General features: G+C 42.8%; 1 protein-coding gene across 2 annotated transcripts in view; it reads left to right on the top strand.

Annotated features, from left to right (window-relative positions):
- The window catches only part of naf1 (nuclear assembly factor 1 homolog (S. cerevisiae)), a 292,709-nt gene that overhangs the window by 160,470 nt on the left and 113,436 nt on the right, over nt 1-18,803 (top strand). For both annotated transcript variants that reach the window (XR_005942629.1, XM_041184276.1), the window contains exons 5-6: nt 226-308; nt 4,951-5,111. Coding sequence is in view for 1 of the 2 variants with exons in the window: in XM_041184276.1 (XP_041040210.1) it covers nt 226-308; nt 4,951-5,111 (244 nt within the window). In the remaining variant the exon portion in view is untranslated. The remainder of the gene's footprint in view (nt 1-225; nt 309-4,950; nt 5,112-18,803) is intronic.

The following is an 18,803-nucleotide window of genomic DNA, read 5'->3' as shown; positions in this document are numbered from 1 at the left end:
TCACAATTGATGTGTGCACTTAACAGCACAGCATCTGGGCCCAAAACCAAAATATTACACTTGATTTCCATGTTTTAATTTAAGATGAATGAAGTAATGTTACTGTAGTTTTGTGATTACATCTACTGTTACTTCATGTTACAACCACAATGTTCCAAGTTTATGCTCTATTTATAGTTCTTCCAACTGCATCAGAACTAAGCACTATTGATGCTATCTTTCCAGTTATTGTTGAATCACTGAAGGAGATGCCACCAGTGAATGAGGAAACTATCCTGTTCAAAATGGACAACACGTCAGTTGGGAAGGTAATTTTATAAGAACAGTTCTTAACAATTGATGAGACTTAATTTGTCTGAAACTCTTAGGTTATCTGAATTTGTATTGTAAATTGCTAATTTTCATTTATTTATGTTTTGTTGTGCAAATAGTGAAGTTGCATTTTGTCAAACAAGATAATGGTTTATTCCCAGAATTGGAAGCTGTGGCCACATGTGGCTAATTTTTAAAAATTATTTGCTGGCTTGGCCAGCAGTTATTGCCCATCCTAATTACCCTTGTTCAGAGGACATTTAAGAGTCAACCACATTGCTGTGTGTCTGGAATCTCATGTAGGCCAGACCAGGTAAGGACATTCAATTAATGTGAATCCTGCATTAAAGGATACTGAGTAAAGTGGTTGGGTGCCCTAAATGACAATTGGCAATTGTTTCACAGAATTAATTCCAGAATTTTATTGGATTCAAATTCCATCCTCTGTTGTGGTGGGATTCGAACCTGGGTCCCCAGAGTGTTCCCCCTGGGTTTCTGGCTTACCGGTCCAGTGACAGTACCACTACGCCACCACAGCCAACATTTGTTACCTGTCCCTAATTCTCCTTGAATTGAGAGGCATGCTTGGCCATTTCAGAGGGCAGTTTAGAGTTAATCACATTATTGTTGGTCTGGAGTCACATGTAGACCAGCTCAGGTAAGGACAGTAGATTTCCTTCCCTAAAGTGTATTAGTGAGCTATTGGGTTTTTAGGACAATTAGTAGTTTCATGGTCACCATTACTGAGACTAGCTTGCAATTCCACATTTATTAATTAAATTGAAATTCCACCAGCTGCTGTAATGGGGTTTGAGCCTCTGGCCCCAGAGCCTCTGAATTACCAGTTCAGTCAGATTGCCTCTGTGCCACTGTCTCCCCTGTATTATATGCAGATTGCATACTGCTCAAGCACTGTATGATGATCACCATGAGATACTCGATGCGGAGCGTAGTGGAATGGATATTAGTATCATCCAATGTTCAAACAGTGAGGTAAATGATAATTGGTCATCATTCAGCACTGAAGAGAGTGGGTGTATAAAGGGAAGACAGAAGTCAGCACTGAACAAATATAGCTTGATAGGCAAGAGACCAGCATTGTAGAATACTGAATATAGCAGGACAAAGTGAGAGTTTGGCATTTTTGCATTTCAATATAATGGATAGATGAGAGACATATTCAGCACTGAATAATATCATCATGTGTTAGTATCATCATTCAACATAGAGTGCAGTGGGTGCCTGAGAGGCTGTCAAAATAGAGAACGGGATGTAGTGGGTGCAGGAAATGGATAATTTGTTGCCAAATACAGAGGGTGGTTGAGAGGCATTTTTTCTAAGCATTGTAAGGTAGGTGAGAAGCATTGTTGAGTATTGTGGCTACATGAGAAGCATTGTTCCAAGCTGAGATGGGAGAGAGGTATTCGGTAAAGAATGCAGTAGATGAGAATCACGTATTACACTGTGTGGCCTACAGAGAAATTAATGTGAATCCTGCATTAAAGGATACTGAATAAAGTGGTTGGGTGTGATCCACATTTATTTCAGTGAATACAATGGGTCAAATACTACATTGTATAGTGAAGACAATCCAGGGTAAAACCAAAAGAGCTAGTGTTCTTGTCCTAGACCCTGGTTATGCCTCATGAGAAATGCAGTGTTGTTCACTTTAGGTCCACTCACGTCATGGGCAATACAGGGCCCTGAAAACCTTCAAGGGAGGGCCACTGGAATGACCCAGATAGTCAAAAATATTTAAGTTGCTGTGATAGACTTGGAGAATGGGATCTTTTTACTCTGGATTAAAGTGTAGACTTTGGGGCGATTTAATTGGAGTATTTAAAACTATGAAGGAATAAGATGTGCTGTGTGGACAGACTATTTGAAGTAGATAGGGAAAATAAGGAGTCATATGATCAGCTACGCAAGCATAGAACTAGACTATCCACATGTGGAACAAGTTGCTGGCTCATGGTGCAAACGTTCAGAAAGGAGTTAAACTAATTCCTTGTTGATGTTGTTGTATGCAAATGGTAAGTGGCAAGCGCCTTAGTTGGTCAGAGAGGAATTTCCCAGAGTTTGTTGCCCCCTAAATTGACCTAGGGTTTGTTTATTTTGTATTTCACCTCTCCCAGAAGATTACATGACTGCTAACGGGTGTGGAACCCCAGGGATCATGCCTGCTGATGGGAGAGGGACCCCAGTGGCCATGACTGCTGATGGGAGAGGGACACCACTGGCCATGACTGCTGATGGGAGAGGAACCTCAGGGATCATGCCTGCTGATGGGAGAGGGACCCCAGGGGCCATGACTGCTGATGGGAGAGGGACCCCAGGGATCATGCCTGCTGATGGGAGAGAGACCCCAGGGGCCATGACTGCTGATGGGAGAGGGACCCCAGGGGCCATGACTGCTGATGGGAGAGGGACCCCAGGGATCATGCCTGCCGATGGGAGGGGGACCCCAGTGGCCCTGACTGCTGATGGGAGAGGGACCCCAGGGGCCATGACTGCTGATGGGAGAGGGACCCCAGCGATCATGCCTGCCGATGGGAGGGGGACCCCAGTGGCCCTGACTGCTGATGGGAGAGGGACCCCGGGGGGCCATGACTGCTGATGGGAGAGAGACCCCAGTGGCCCTGACTGCTGATGGGAGAGGGACTCCAGGGGCCATGGCTTTTTTTAACTTCATTTATGGGATGTGAGCATTGCTGGCTAGGTTAGCATTTATTGCCCATCCCTAATTGGTGGTGGTGAGCTGCCTCTTGAACCGTTGCAGTCCATTTGGTGTAGGTACACCGGCAGTGCTGTTAGGGAGGGATTTGACCCAGTGACAGTGAAGGAACGGTGATATATTTCCAAGTCAGGATGGTGTGTAGCTTGGAGAGGAACCTCCAGTTGTGGTGTTTTCATGTATCTGCTGCCCTTGTCCTAGACGGTAGCAGTCGTGGGTTTGGAAGCTGTTGTCTAAGGAGCCTTGGTGAGTTTCTGCAGTGCATCTTGTAGATGGTACACATTGCGCTTGTCCTCTGGTTGCCAGTGGTGGAGGGAGTGAATGTTTGTGGAAGGGGTGCCAATCAAGTGGGCTGCTTTGTATTGGATGGTGTCAAGGTTCTCAAATGTTGTTGGAGCTGCACTCATCCAGGCAATTCCATCACACTCCTGATCTGTGCCATGTAGATGGTAGAGAGGTATTGGGAAGTCAGGAGGTGAGTTACTTGTTGCAGGATTCCTAGCCTCTAACCTACTCTTGTAGCCAAAGTGTTTATGACTAGACCAGTTCAGTTGCTGGTCAATGGTAATCCCAAGGATAGTGGGTGATTAAGCGATGGTAATGTCATAGAACTTCAAGGGGCGATGGTTAGATTCTCTCTTGTTGGAGGTGGTCATTGCCTGGCACTTGTGTGGCATGAATGTTACTTGCCACTTGTCAGCCTAAGTCTGGTTACTGTCCAGGTCTTGCTGCATTTGGACATGGACTCCTTCAGTATCTGAGGAGTTGCGAATGGTGCTGAATATTGGGCAATCATCAGTGAATATCCCCACTTCTGACCTTATGATGAAAGGAAGGTCATTGGTGAAGCAGCTGAAGATGGTTGGGTCAAGGACACTACCCTGAGGAATTCCTGTAGTAATGTTTTGGAACTGAGATGATTGACCTCTGACAACCACAACCATCTTCCTTTGTGCTAGGTATGACTCCAACCAGTGGAGAACCTTCTCTGATTCCCATTGATTCCAGTTTTGCTTGGGCTCCTTGATGCTACACTCGGTCAAATGCTGCCTTGTTGTCAAGGACAGTCACTCTCACCTCAGCTCTTTTGTCCATGTTTGAACTAAGGCTGTAATGCTGTCAGAAGCTGAGTGACCCTGGCAGAACCCAAACTGAGCATCAGTTGAGCAAGTTATTGCGAAGCATGTGTTGCTTGATAGAACTGTTAATGTCCCATCCATCACTTTACTGATGATAGAGAATAGACTGATGCGGCGGTAATTGGCTGGGTTGGATTTGTCTTTCTTATTGTGTACAGGATATACCTGCGAAATTTTCCACATTGCTGGGTCAATGCCAGTATTGTAGCTGTACTGAAACAGCTTGGCTAGGGGCATAGCAAGTTCTGGAGCACGTCTTCAGTACTATTGCTGCTGAAGAGAGAGAAACACCAGGGGTCTTGACAGCTGATGGGAGGGAGCACCAGGGGCCATGACTGCTGGTGGATGAAATTGAGAATATGAACAAGGCAGCATTCAAAATAAATGCAGTAGTCAGAGTACTAATTTTTACAATAAAGCACATAGGGACAGCAGTAGCCCATTCAGCTGCTCAAGCCTACTCCACATGAGATTCAGAAAAACACATTGTGAATATTTTAGTTTATTGACATGATGTAGAGTTTTGTTTCTCTTGGTGATTTGATTTTAATTAATTTTAATTTTAAATAATTATTTAGATTTTAAATAATTTTTAGCAAATATTTTTGTGTTGATTGAAAAATAACCATAAAAAGTTGTTTGGAATGTTTTAAATAACTGTCCCCATATGACTCGTCTATATTGTTTTTGTACTTTGTATACTCGTTTGATTATAATTGTCAAAGGTATATCAAGTTTGTTTTAATTGTCTTCTTCAATTGACAGGTATTTGAAGTGTTTGGACCAGTTTCTCATCCATTCTATGTTCTCCGTTTCAATTCTGTTGAAGACATTGCTGTAAAGGAAATCAAGCTACAAGAGCTGTTCTATATTGCCCCTGCAGTAAAGGATTTCACTCAGTACATCTTTACAGAGAAACTCAAGCAGTAAGTTAATTTTCACACATCTTGTATTTCCACCTCACTAGTTAACAGCTCTTCAGTAAAGAAAAAAAAGTAATTAATCCAATAGTGTTTGGCAATGGTATGCCATGAAAACAAGGTTATTTTTCAATTCATGCTTTGTTTTTTATTTTTCATGGATGCTTGGTGATTTTATACAGCAGTGATGATATAAGACTGAGAAGGGATGTTTAATGTCTTGAGCTTACTTGTTTATCCCTCCAAAGTACTAGGTATATTTTGGGGAGAGAAAGGTGAAAGTTTGTTTCTTTATTCTAAAATTTATGACCTAGATCTTACAATCCCAATAGCAGTAAATGGTGGTAAAAGCAAAATACTGCACTTGCTGGAAATCTGAAACAAAAACAGAAAATGCTGTAAAAAATTAGCCGGTCTAACAGCATCTGTGGAGAGAAGTGTTTTCTCTTTCCACAGATGAAGTTAGACCTGTTGTGTTTTTCCAGCATTTTCTGTTTTTGTTGCAGTAAATGGTGAGATGTTCACTGCCATTAAGGTTCAAACAGCATTGTCCAACCTCCCCTCGTCACTGGTCAACCCCTCCCGAACCCCCAAGACCACTCACTCCCTCATGACACTGCTCACCCCCCTCCCAAATCCTGACAGTGTTCATTCCCCCTGCTGACACTGCTCACCCCTTCCCATATCCAGCAATGTCAGGTGGGGAGGGGAGAAGTGTTAAGAGGTCGGAGCAGGTTAAGCAGTGTAGGGAGGGGAGTGAGCAATGTCAGGGAATGGAGAATGAGTAGCGTTGGAAGGGCGTGAGTAGTGGCGGGGAGGTGGTTGGGGGTGAGTAGTGGTGGGAGAGGCTGGGACGAAGCTGAGTTACATCAGTGGAGGTGGGTGAGTGTTGGGAGAGGGGTGAGCAATGTGGGTGGGGGCTAAACAGTGTCAGAGATGTGGGGCTGTCAGTGGGAGGGTCCTAGAATTCAGTGCAGATGACCTATATTTAAAAACAATGAGGTTCACTGAACTGAAACCATACTACTATAGGTGTGTCTTCAGTTCAAGCCTCAATTGTATCAAACCGCTTAAAAAAAAAAACCATTCAAAGGAATGAAATGGGATGGACCATCCAGCATCGACATAGGCACCAGAAATGAGAACCAAAAACTCAGCCCTTTTGACTCTGCAAAGTCCTGACTAACATCTTGGGCCTAGTGCCAAGATTGGGAGAGCTGTCTCACGGACTAGTCGATCAACAGCCTGATATAGTCATACTCACGGAATTATACCTTGCAGATAAAGTCCCAGACACCACCATCACCATCCCTATCCCTGAATATGTCCTGTCCCACTGGCAGGACAGACCCTGCAGAGGTGGCGGCACAGTGGTATAACAGTCAAGAGGGAGTTGCCCTGGAGGGTCTCAACATCGATTCCTGACTCCATAAAGTCTCATGGCATCAGGTCAAACATGGGTAAGGAAATCTCCTGATTACCATGCACCACACCCCATGCACCCCGCCATGCCTCAGCTGATGAATCAGCATGTCTCCATGTTCAACACCACGGAGGAAACACTGAGGGTGGCAAGGACACACTGGTGGGAAAACCTCAATGTTCATCAACAAGAGTGGCACGGTAGCACCACTACAGACTGAGCTGGCCAAGTCCTAAAAGACGTAGCTCGTAGACTGATAGGCTCACAGACGTTTACACCACAGAAAGAGGCCATTCGGCCCATCGTGTTTGCGCCAGTCAACAAAGCTCTGACTACACTAATCCCATTTTCCAGCGCTTGGCCATAGCTCTGGAGGCTATGGCAACGCAAGTGAATATCTAAATACTTAAATGTTACGTGAGTTTCTGACTCATCCACCCTTTCAGGCAGAGAGTTCCAGACTCCCATCACCCTCTGGGTGAAAAAATTTCTCAACTCCCCTCTTAGCTTTCTACCTTTTACCTTAAATCTATGCCCCTTGGTTATTGACCCCTCTACTGATGGAAAAAGTGCATTCCTATCCACCTCACCCATGCCTCTTTTAATATTATAAACATCCCCTCTCAATCTTCACTACTCCAAGGAAAACAGCCCCAGCCTATCCAATCTTTCCTCATAGCTTAGACCCTCCAGCCCAGGCAGCATCCTGATAAACCTCCTCTGCACCCTCTCCAGTGCAATCACATCCTTCCTATAATGTGGTGACCAGAACTGCACACACTACTCCAGTTGTGGCCTAACCAGTGTTCTATACGGTTCCAGCATGACTTCCCTGCTCTTGCCTTCATTAGCCGAGGTGTAGAATACAAGAACCCCATATGACCTTTCTTAACCACCTTACTTACTTGCCCTGCTACCTTCAAGGATAATTGGATATGCACGCGACGGTTCCTCTGATACTTGCCACATACAATGAAATCCCTTGCCTTGTTAGCTCTCCCCAAGTGCATTACCTCACACCTTTTTCCAGGCTAAATTCCATTTGCCACTGCTCTGCCCACCTGACCAGTCTAGTACAGCTACAAAATTGGCATCTACCTGGCAATGTGGAAAATTGCCCAAAAAGCAGGACAAATCCAACCTGGCCAATTACCACCCCATCAGTCTACTCTCTATCATCAGTAAAGTGATGGAAGCGGTCATCAACAGTGCTAGCAAGCACTGCCACTCACAATCCTGACTTGGAAATATATTGCTGGGTCACTGTCACTGGGGCCAAAATTCTAGAACTCCCTCCCTAACAGCACTTCTCCCTTCTTATGGGCAATTAATACTGGCCTAGCCACCGATGCCCACATCCCATGAATGAATTTTTAAAAAAGCTCTAAATGTGGTAAGTGGCCTGAACTCATGCTCTGCCACTAATCCCAGCCAAAATTTCTATTACTTTGTAATGTCATGGATTTTTAAAATCCAAATTCAAGTTTGTAGATATTTCTTTGTAACTCTTCAGTAAAACATTATGATGGTGTTTTGCGTGGATTGCAAGCTGAGTAGGAAACCTGCAGACGTTCCTTGTCTATGAGTTTCTATCAATTTGAAAGTTGTCTTCTGCATGTTTAAAAATCTTTAATCCTTGAAGCAACATTATTTGGCACAAGAAAATATTTTGTCGGATTCTATCTTTCTCGGCAGATTTCATGATTATAAGGTTATCTATAGCACAGGTGAATTTTAGGTAAGTGCAAATTTAATGGACTATAACCTCCAGGTTCCAGGGTGTGTATTGGGGGCGGACGGTGCCCCAAAATGTGTTACGGGACCCCCGCCAGAAGTTCACAGGTAAGGTTTGCACGGCAATTGCCCAGAAGTACAAACCTCCGATGATCAATTGCCCTATGCTTGGAACCATCCAAAAATGTGATTTAAATCTCAAACTTTGGATGGTTCCAACTATGTTTCATAAATAGTTGCTCAGAAAAAGTTAGAAAAATTAAAACCCCTTCTACCTTCTGGGTAACAGACCCACAGCAGCTAGTGCCATTACAAAGAAAAAAAGCATGGCCTCCTTGCATCCAACAGAGCTGCTCTCGATGCTAGGCCCTAGGGATATGCTTCCATTCCCGGGTCTCGCCCAGGTTGAGTGAGACGGGATTGGAAAAAATTTTGGGAAGAAAGTAGGAGCAAAGTGGCAATCCGACCTGCCACGCTGATGAAGTTCAGGTCCAATGTGTTTGAGACTCGAGGCATGTGTTAGGGACTGGACAGTGTGTTCGTGAACATGGTCAGGATAGATCAACCATGCTACATTTGGAATACCTGTTGCCTTTGGCTATTACTATAAAACACTTGTATACTTGCGTAAACCATGTGTAAACAAGGATAGATAGAACAAAGTTTCCCAATATGTCTATGCCAAAGACTTGGCATTAAATTAACAAAAATGTACACAGAAAGATCAGTCAGGGCAATAAAATATGCGATTAGATATGATCCGATGATTACTAGAGACATGAAACAAGGTACTGTAATTTGACTTATCTAGGATTAGTTGCTCTTTTCATGTTTTGAATAACTCACTTGAGTTTTTAAGTACTAATGAATCTAGTTGAGATGAGAAAAAATATACCTGTTTATAAAGATGGCTTAGCTATGAGATTACTTGGATTTTAAACAAATGCCTTCTGTTGTCATTTCTAATAGAAATCGATTCCATCAATAAACTGAGTGGCATTATAAGTTGGGACAGTGGCCTTTCGCTTTTAGTGCCTTTATTTGAAAAGAGCCTAAACTGGGACTCAATTTCCCCTGGTTCTGAGAGAGTTATCTGAAATGTGGTTTGACATCGTACACTGAGTTACTAGTGGGCATGAGTCCTTTGGAGAAAAATAGGTATAAGTTAATATAAGTTGACAGTGTAGCAGAAGGATGCAATGTGGATGGTTGGTTAGGGAACTCAAAATGGTGCATAGCATCATAGAAACTTATAGCACAGAAGGAAGCCACTTAGCCCATCAAGGCTGCGTAGGCTCTTGGGGTTCTCCAATTTTGTTTTAAAGTTATTCTTGAATCCGCTTCCACCACCCTTTCAGATAGTGCATTCCAGATCATCATAACTCATTGTGAGTGCTTTCTTCCTAATGTCACTTGTAGTTCTTTTGCCAGTTACCTTAAATCTTGTGTCCTGGGTACTAACCCTCCTGCCACCAGAAACAGTTTCTCCTGATTTACTCTCAAAACCCTTCAAGATTTTGAACACTATGAAATCTCCCTTAACTTTCTTTGCTCTAAGAATAATAATTCCAACTTCTCTCATCTCTCCACACAGCTAAGTCTTTCATCCCTAGTATTTTGGCAAATCTGTTCCTCTTCATACTTTGAAGCCTTGACGTCCTTCCTAAAGGCAATAGGGTTCTTGTGGTGGGTGATTTTAACTTTCCCTACATTGACTGGGAATCACTTAGTGCAGATGGTGCAGAATTTGTAAGGTGCATCCAGGAGGGCTTCCTGAGACAATATGTAGATAGTCCAACTAGGGAAGGGGCAATACTGGACCTAATATTAGGGAATGAACCCAGCCAGGTGGTCGAAGTTTCAGTAGGGGAGCATTTCAGGAAAAGTAACCATAATTCAGTAAGTTTCAAGGTACTGGTAGATAAGGATAACAGGAGTCCTCGGGTTAAGGTGCTTAATTGGGGGAAGGCTAATTATAACAATATTAGGCAGGAACTGAGGAATCTAGACTGGAGGCGGATGTTTGAGGACAAATCAACAACTGACATGTGGGGGGATTTCAAACGTCAGTTGATAAGAATTCAGGACCGGCATGTTCCGGCTAGGATGAAGGATAAATATGGCAAGTTTCAGGAACCTTGGATAACGAAGGATATTGTGAGATTAGTCAAAAAGAAAAGGGAAGCATTCATAAGGATTAGGAGGCTGGGAACAGATGAAGCCCATGGAGAATAGAAAGAAAGTAGGAAGAAACTTAAGCAAGGAGTCAGGAGGGCTAAAAGGGGTCATGAAAAGTCATTGGCAATCAGGATTAAGGAAAATCCCAAGGCCTTTTATACATATGTAAAAAGCAAGAGGGTAGCCAGGGAAAGGGTAGGCCCACTTCAGGGACAGAGGTGAGAATCTGTGTGTGGAGCCAGAAGAAATGGGAGAGATACTATATGAGTACTTCTCATCAGTATTCACCAAAGAGAAGGACTTAGTGGTCAATTTGTCTAGGGAAGAGTGTGTAGATAGCCTGGATCATTTTGAGATCAAAAAAGAGGAGATGCTAGGCATCTTGAAGAATATTAAGGTGGATAAGTCCCCAGGGTCAGATGGGATCTACCCCAGAGAACTGAGGGAGACAAGGGAGGAGATTGCTGGGGCCTTGACAGAAATCTTTGTATCCTCACTGGCTATGGGTGAGGTCCCAGAGGACTGGAGAAGGGCCAATGTTGTTTCATTGTTTAAGAAGGGTAGCAGGGATAATCCAGGAAATTACAGGCCGGTGAGCCTTATGTTGGTGGTAGGGAAATTATTGGAGAAGATTCTTAATGACAGGATTTACTACCATTTGGAAGCAAATGGGCGTATTAATGAGAGGCAGCATGGTTATTGACAGGGGTATTGAGTATAAAAGCTGGGAAGTCATGCTGCAGCTGTATAGAACCCTGGTTAGGCCACACGTGGAATATTGCGTGCAATTCTGGTTGCTACATTACCAGAAGGATATGGAGGCGTTGGAGAGGGTGCAGAGGAGGTTTGCCAGGATGCTGCCTGGTCTGGAGGTTATTATCTACGAGGAGAGGTTGGAGAAACTCGGATTGTTCTCACTAGAGCGACGGAGATTGAGGGGCGACTTGATCGAAGTTTACAAAATTATGAGTGGCGTGGACAGAGTAGATAGTCAGAAGCTTTTTCCCAGGGTGTAAGAGTCAATTACTAGGGGACATAGATTTAAGGTGAGAGGAGAAAATTTTAGAGGAGATGTGCGGGGCGAGTTTTTTACGTAGAGGGTAGTGAGTGTCTGGAATTCGCTGCCAGAGGTGGTGGTGGAAGCAGGTACGATAGTGGTGTTTAAGAGGCAGCTTGACAAATACATGAATAGGATGGGAATAGAGGGATAGGGATCCCAGAAGTGCAAAATGTTTTAGTTTGTCAGGCAATATGATCGGCGCAAGCTTGGAGGGCCGAAGAACCTGTTCCTGTGCTGTACTTTTCTTTGTTCTAAAGTCTGGTGCCCATAATTGGCCAACTGGGAACCAGCTAATAACTTATAAAGAGTCAGCGTTACCTCCATGCCTTTGTAATTTTTTTCCCCTATTTATAAAACCGTGGAATCCACATGCCTTATTGCTAGCCTTCTCAACTTGTCCTGCCACCTTCAAAATGTTTGTATGCAGATCCCCAGATTTCCCTGTTCCTAAATCATCTTTAAAAATGTACCATTTAATATATGTTGCCTCTCTTCATTATTCCTACCGGAAAGAATCACGTTAGCCTTGTCTGTGTTAAATTAAACTTTGTAATCATAACCAGTAGGCCCAAAGTCTTATGAGGAAAGGTTTGACAGACTATGTTTGTTTTTGCTGGAATTTAGAAGAGTAAGAGGCGGCTTGATTGAAACATATAAGATCCTGAGGGGTCTTGACAAGGTGGATGCGGAGAGGATGTTTCCTCTTGTGGGAGAATCTAGAAGGAGGGATCACTGTTGAAAAATAAGGAGTCGCCCATTTAAAACAGATGAGGTGAAATTTTTTCACTGAGGGTCATGAGTCTTTGAAATTGTCTTCTTGAAAAGGTGGTGGAAGCAGAGTCTTTGAATATTTTTAAGGCAGAGGTGGATAGATTCTTGGTAAGCGAGGGGATGTTAGGTTATCGGGGGTAGGTGGGATACAGATTTCAGGTTACAATGAGATCAGCCATGATCTTATTAAATGGCGGGGCAGGCTCGAGGGGCTGAATGGTCTAATCCTCCTTGTTCATAACAGTTTTCTCACCTGGCCACATTGAATGTAACCTGAGGATGAGGATTGTCTGAACTTTGCTGGTAGTGCCAGGTATTTCTCTTGTGTTCAGGACAAAATCACCTCTAAACCAGCAATGATTCCCCTTCAATTGACATGGGACCTTGTATACAGAACATCTAGTAACATTACTCAGCATCGCACCAAACACATGCTGCTATAACTTACTTTGTAGAAATGACTTGTTTCTTTTGTACCCTATTAATCTTCAAATACCTGAAGAATAACCACCCTATTGTACCATGTGGTTTATGATATAATCTCCAAATTAAGTTTATTAAAAATTTAAGTTGAGTAGCAGCAAAAGATTGATAGAGCAGATTCCACTAAGTGGTCACTCGGTTCACAAAATAAAAAAGACACGAATAATGTTACAATGTTTTACTCTCTCTCCTAATGATATTGAACTTGGATCAAAATCCATCACACTGAAGTAATGCATGACACTTAACCTACCACCATGGAGCCTTCATATACTATACAGAAACTCAAATACAGTGGAACAAGAAAAACTGACTAATAAGGCTTATAATTTGGGTTTATAACTTTGCTACCTTTTTGACTTCAAAACCAAAGGGTGCATGCAAGATTGATTTAATACATAATTACTTAAGGCTTTCAGATTAAGGTCTGCTCTGAAGAAGGGTCATATGGACTCGAAACATTAACTCTGTTTCTCTCTCCACAGATGCTGCTAGACCTGCTGAGTTTTTCCAGCATTTTCTGTTTTTGTTTTAGATTTACAGCATCTGCAGCATTTTGCTTTTATTTCAAATTAAGGTTGTGGTTTCCTGGACTGCACATAAGATGCTAGATATAAATCCATTCATGTATATTCATTCACATATTTTTCCAGGTATTTTTACTTACATTGACTATTTCCAGAAAAGGCAAAGTCTGTTTTGGCGTAGAGGAGAGCTTCCTGGCGTGAATCAGTTTGGCTAAGTGAGCTGCTTATGTGCTGTAATCTGTAATTGTATGAAATTCCCTGTGGTGCACCTAGAGTGTGGCTGGAATGCAGAACTCTCTACCATAAGGTGTGGGTGAGGCGAACAGCACAGATGCATTTAGGAGGAAGTTAGATAATCACAAATGAGAAAGGAATAGAAGGATTTGTTGATAGGGCTAGGTGGAGTGATAGGCTTGGTTGTACCCATGGATCAGTTGGGTCGAATGATTTGTTTCTGTCCTGTGCATTCTATGTAAATTTCTGTGGTGTATCTTCCTTTTAAGATCTAAGCAAACTCAAGGCTTTAGCATATCCAAGTGTCTCTGTTGCTGGTTTTTATGGCTGCATTCAGACAGGGATAAATGTTTATTCTGTTTTCAAAAGACAGATCAAATCTACATTAAACAGTTTTTCCCCAAAATTCTCTTATTTATTAATTTATGAATTTATCACCTACAATTATCGCTCACCATAGCCAATATCATTAATAGTCAATTTCAGCTTCCCAACAGCTCCCATTTCTTTGCAGTCATATCTCGATGTTGGGATGGAATGGCAAAATGGAACAGCATTCTTACAACCATCTCAGCCTCCACTTCAGCTACTGTAAAAACAGGTTGTCAGATGCTGACTGCATTAACTTGCCCATTAATGCCTTTGTGGACCTTAGATTTCTTTTACCCTCATTTTTGTCTCCCTCCTTAATTCATCCCTCTTCCTTGCTCGCTTTGTCATTTCCCTCCACACCACCTGTCACTTTCCCTCCTGCCCTCTGTCTCTGTACGCTCCCCTCGTGTTTTTCTGATTGACATTCCCAATATTATCATACCATAGAAAAGCTACAACACAGAAGGAGGCCATTCAGCCCATCTTGTCCATGTCAGCCTGGGGACACCCAGGTGCCCTTGCTAATCCCACCTTCCTGCACCCGGCCCATAGCCCTGCAGCTTACAGCACTTTAGGTGCAGATCCAGGTACTTTTTAAAAGAGTTTAGAGTTTCTGCCTCTACCACCAACTTGGGAAGCGAATTCCAGACATCCACTACCCTCTGCGTAAAAAAAGTTCTTCCTCACGTCTCCCCCTACACCTTCTGACCTTCTGACACTTATTTTGAATCTAGTCCCCTAGTTCTAGAATTCTCCACTAAGTGAAACAATTTTATCCTATCCACTCTATCTATTCCCCTCATAATTTTATACACTTCAATCAAGTCACCTCTCAGCCTTCTTTGTTCTGAGAAAAATAACCCCAACCTATTCAGTCTTTCCTCGGAGCTACACTTTTCTAACCCTGGCAACATTCTTGTAAACCTCCTCTCCACTCTCTCCAGAACTATTACATCCTTTCTGTAATGTGACCAGAACTGCAAACAATACTCCAGTTGTGGCCTCACCAGTGTTTTATACAATTCCAACTTTATATCCTTACTTTTATATTCTATACCTCTGCCAATGAAGGAGAGCATTCCATATGCCTTCTTTACAACCTTGTCTACTTGAACTGCTGCCTTCAGGGATCTGTGTACTTGTACGCCAAGATCTCTCACTTCATCTACCCCTTTTAGTATATTCCCATTTATTGTGTAATCCCCGTAACTGTTTGACCTCCCTAAATGTATGACCTCACACTTCTCTATGTAAAAATCCATCTGCCACTTTAATACCCACTCCACAACCCATCTATATCGTCTTGGAGATTATGGCTATCCTCTACACTATCCACTACTCTGCCAATCTGCAAATTTCCCAATCATGCCCCCCACGTTCACATCCAAATATATAAAACAAACAACAAGGGTCCCAACACTGAGCCCTGTGGAACAAAACTTGAGACAACTTTCCATTCACAAGGGCAAACCATCGGCCCTTTGTTTCCTGTTACAAAGCCAACCTTTTATCCAGTTTGTCACATTACCCTAAGTCCCATGGGCTTTTACTTTCCTGACCAATCTGCCATGTGGGACCTTGTCAAATGCCTTGCTAAAATCCATGTACACAACATCCACTGCACTAACTTCATGAACCCTTCTTGTCACTTCCTCAAAGAATTCAATCAAATTTGTGAGGCAAGACCTTCCTTTAACAAATCCATGCTGACCATCCCTGACTAGTCCGTGCCTTTCCATATGACAGTTAATTCAATCTCTCAGGATTGATTCTACTAATTTGCTCACCACCGATGTAAGACTAACGGGCCTATAATTGTTTGGCATTTCCTTTGATCCCTTTTTAAACAATGGAACTATGTTTACATTTCTCCAGTCCCCCAGTACCTCCCCTGTATCTAGTGAAGATTGGAAAATCGTCCTCAGAGCATCTGCTATCTCCTCCCTGACTTCCTTCAACAGCCATCTGGCCCTGGTGACTTATCAACTTTCAAGGATTTCAACCCTTCGAGTACTTCCTCTCTCTTTATGACTATCCCATCCAATATCTCGCAGTGTTCCTCCTGGACTACTATATCTACACCCCCCCCACCCCCCCATCCTTTGTAAACACGGATACAAAATATTCACTCAAAACCCTTCCCATAGCCTCTGCATCTTCATCTCTGATAGGTCCCACTTTTTCCTTAACTAACCTTTTTTTAGCATTAATGTATTGGTAAAACATCTTTGGGTTATCTTTAACTTCACTTGCTAATCTTTTTTCATGCCCTCTCTTTGATTTCCTTATTTCCTTTTTTACTTCGTCCCTGCACTTCCTATGTTCGTCTAAGCTATCTGCAGTGCTTAGTTCTTTGTGCTTGTCATACGATTTCTTTTTCTGTTTGATCTTCCCCTGTATTCCTCTAGACAGCCAGGGGGGGTCTAGATTTGGCAGCACCATTCTTATTTTTGTAGGGGACATGTCTACTTTGTACAATTAGGATCTCATTTTTTTAGCGCTTGCCACTAGTTTTTCACTGTTTTAACCTCGAGCAGTGCTGTCCAGTCCACCTCAGCCAAGTCCCTTCTCATTTCTGCAAAATTTGCCTTCCTTCAGTTCAAGACTTTTAGTCCTGCCTTATCTCTGCCCTTTTCCATGGTAATGCTAAATCTGACTGAATTGTGATCGCTGTCCCTGATATGGTCGCCAACTTTCACTTGCCCTTCTTCGTTCCCTAAGACTAGGTCTAGATTTGCATATTGTATCTCCTCTCGTTGGGTTTGTCACTAATTGGTTGAAAAAATATTCCTGGACAAACTGCATGAATTTTTCTCCCTCAGTGCCCCTTATATTGTCTGAATCCCAGTTGATATTAGGATAGTTGAAGTCTCCTACTATTATTGCCCTCTTGTTCTTACAATCAGAAATTTGCCAACATATTTGTTCTTCTATCTCCCTTTCACTATTTGGGGGTCTGTAGTATACTCCCAGTAGTGTGACTGCCCCTTTTTTTATTTCTAAGCTCAATCCATAAAGCTCTGTTTGTTGACCCATTTAGTATATCATCCCTTCTCACAATTGGAATTGGTTCTTTAACATTAGTGCTACCCCTCCTCCTTTTTTATCTCCCACTCTATCGTGTCTGAAGACTCTATAACCAGGGATATTAAGCTGCCAGTTTTGTCCCTCCTTTAGCCAGGTCTCCGCTATAGCAATGACATCCTGCTGCTATGTGTCTACCTGTGCCCTTAACTCATCTACCTTGTTTGTAATACTCCTTGCATTGAAGTATAAACAGTTTAACCCTGTCAATTTTCCTTGCTGGACACTTTTTAAACTTTGCTTCTCCTGTAACTCCATGTCTATCACAACGTCCCTAGTTAATTTCCTACCTCCATTTTTCTGATCTGAATCTGACCTATCTGAACCTACTCCTGGGATCCCAATCCCCCTGCCACACTAGTTTTAATACTCCCCAACAGAACTAGCAAAAGCCCTGCAGGGACACTGGTTCCAGCTCTGCCTGGGTGCAGCCTGTCCAGTTTGTACAGGTTCCACCTTCCCCAGAACCGGTCCCAGTGCCTCTAGAATCTGAATCCCTCCCGGCTACACCATCTCTCCAGCCACGTGTTCATTTGGTCTATCCTCTTATTCCTGCTCTCGTTAGCACGTGGAACTGGGAATAATCCTGAGATTACTACATTTGAGGTCCTACATTTTAATTCATCCCCTAACTTCCTGTACTGAGCTTGCAGGTCCTTATCCCTTAGTTTACCTATGTCGTTGATACCAATGTGTATCACGACCACTGGCTGTTTACCTTCCCTCCCCAGAATGTCCTGCAACCACTCCGTTACATCCACATTGGTCAGTTCATTTGGCAGAGGCACCTCGAGATCACCGCTTTCAGGACACCGTTTGGAAGATACTGCTTTTAGTTTATGCATTTGCCAGAATCTGTTCCAGCAGCAGATGAACAGAATTACAGAAAATGCTCCTGGATGCCTATGCATTGCTGATGATTTTGCAGCAATGGGCAAAACCAAAGAAGAGCACGACCAAAATTTAAGCTCAGCAATGGCAGCAACTTACTGTGAAGGGCTTGTATTCTCCACCTGGTAGTGCCAGGTAAATGTGGGTCAGAGTGATTTTTTCCATCTCTATTTACTCAAGTTGCAAGATCCATCCTGACCCAAGCAAACTTGAACTTGTAAGGCATATGCCTGTTCCTAGGATAAAAAGGATTTGCATAGATGCCTTGGATTAGTCAACTTCTTAGAGCCACATATACCCAACTTTGCTGATGGAGCATTATCACTTAGAGTGCTGTTAAGGAGGGATGTTCCATATGGATGGCAGGAGGACCATGTTACTTGAACAGGCATTGTGAGAAGAGACAGTACTACAACCCAAGAAAGGTCGAGGCATCTCAAAATAAGATTAAGAACATGCATTATGCAAATGTATGCATTGGAAAATCAATTGCATTTGGCTCCAAAACTCTATAGCATGTTCATTATTCGAACATAGAGCAGGTAAAAGGTTCATTGTGCAAACTGACCACAAATCATTGGAAATGATTTGACACAAGCCACTGATGAGTGCACCAACCAGAATGCAGCAACTTCTAATAAATACAGGAATATGACTTTGCAGTCCATTACAAACTGTGTAGCAAAATGGTTACTTCAGACGCAAATAATAAATAATAAAAAAAAGACTCTGTATGTTTTGCCTACAAGAAGGTAGCATAGCCATCCAAGTAGGAGATGTACTCAATGTCAATCTGATGAGTTTTGGTCAGCACAAATGCTAATTTCCTCCAGGAGGAAATAGCGAATGATTCACAACTGAAGGCATTATGGAGAGTTACTATCTAAGTTTATCCTGTTAAGACACAAAAAGTGTGTCAGATACCCTGAGATGTTTTGGCC

This window comes from Carcharodon carcharias, chromosome 1, assembly GCF_017639515.1.
Source record: "Carcharodon carcharias isolate sCarCar2 chromosome 1, sCarCar2.pri, whole genome shotgun sequence".
NCBI classification, from domain to species: Eukaryota; Metazoa; Chordata; class Chondrichthyes; order Lamniformes; family Lamnidae; genus Carcharodon; species Carcharodon carcharias.
Note: the sequence above shows the minus strand (reverse complement) of the source record. Positions and strands in the feature narration are given on the sequence as shown.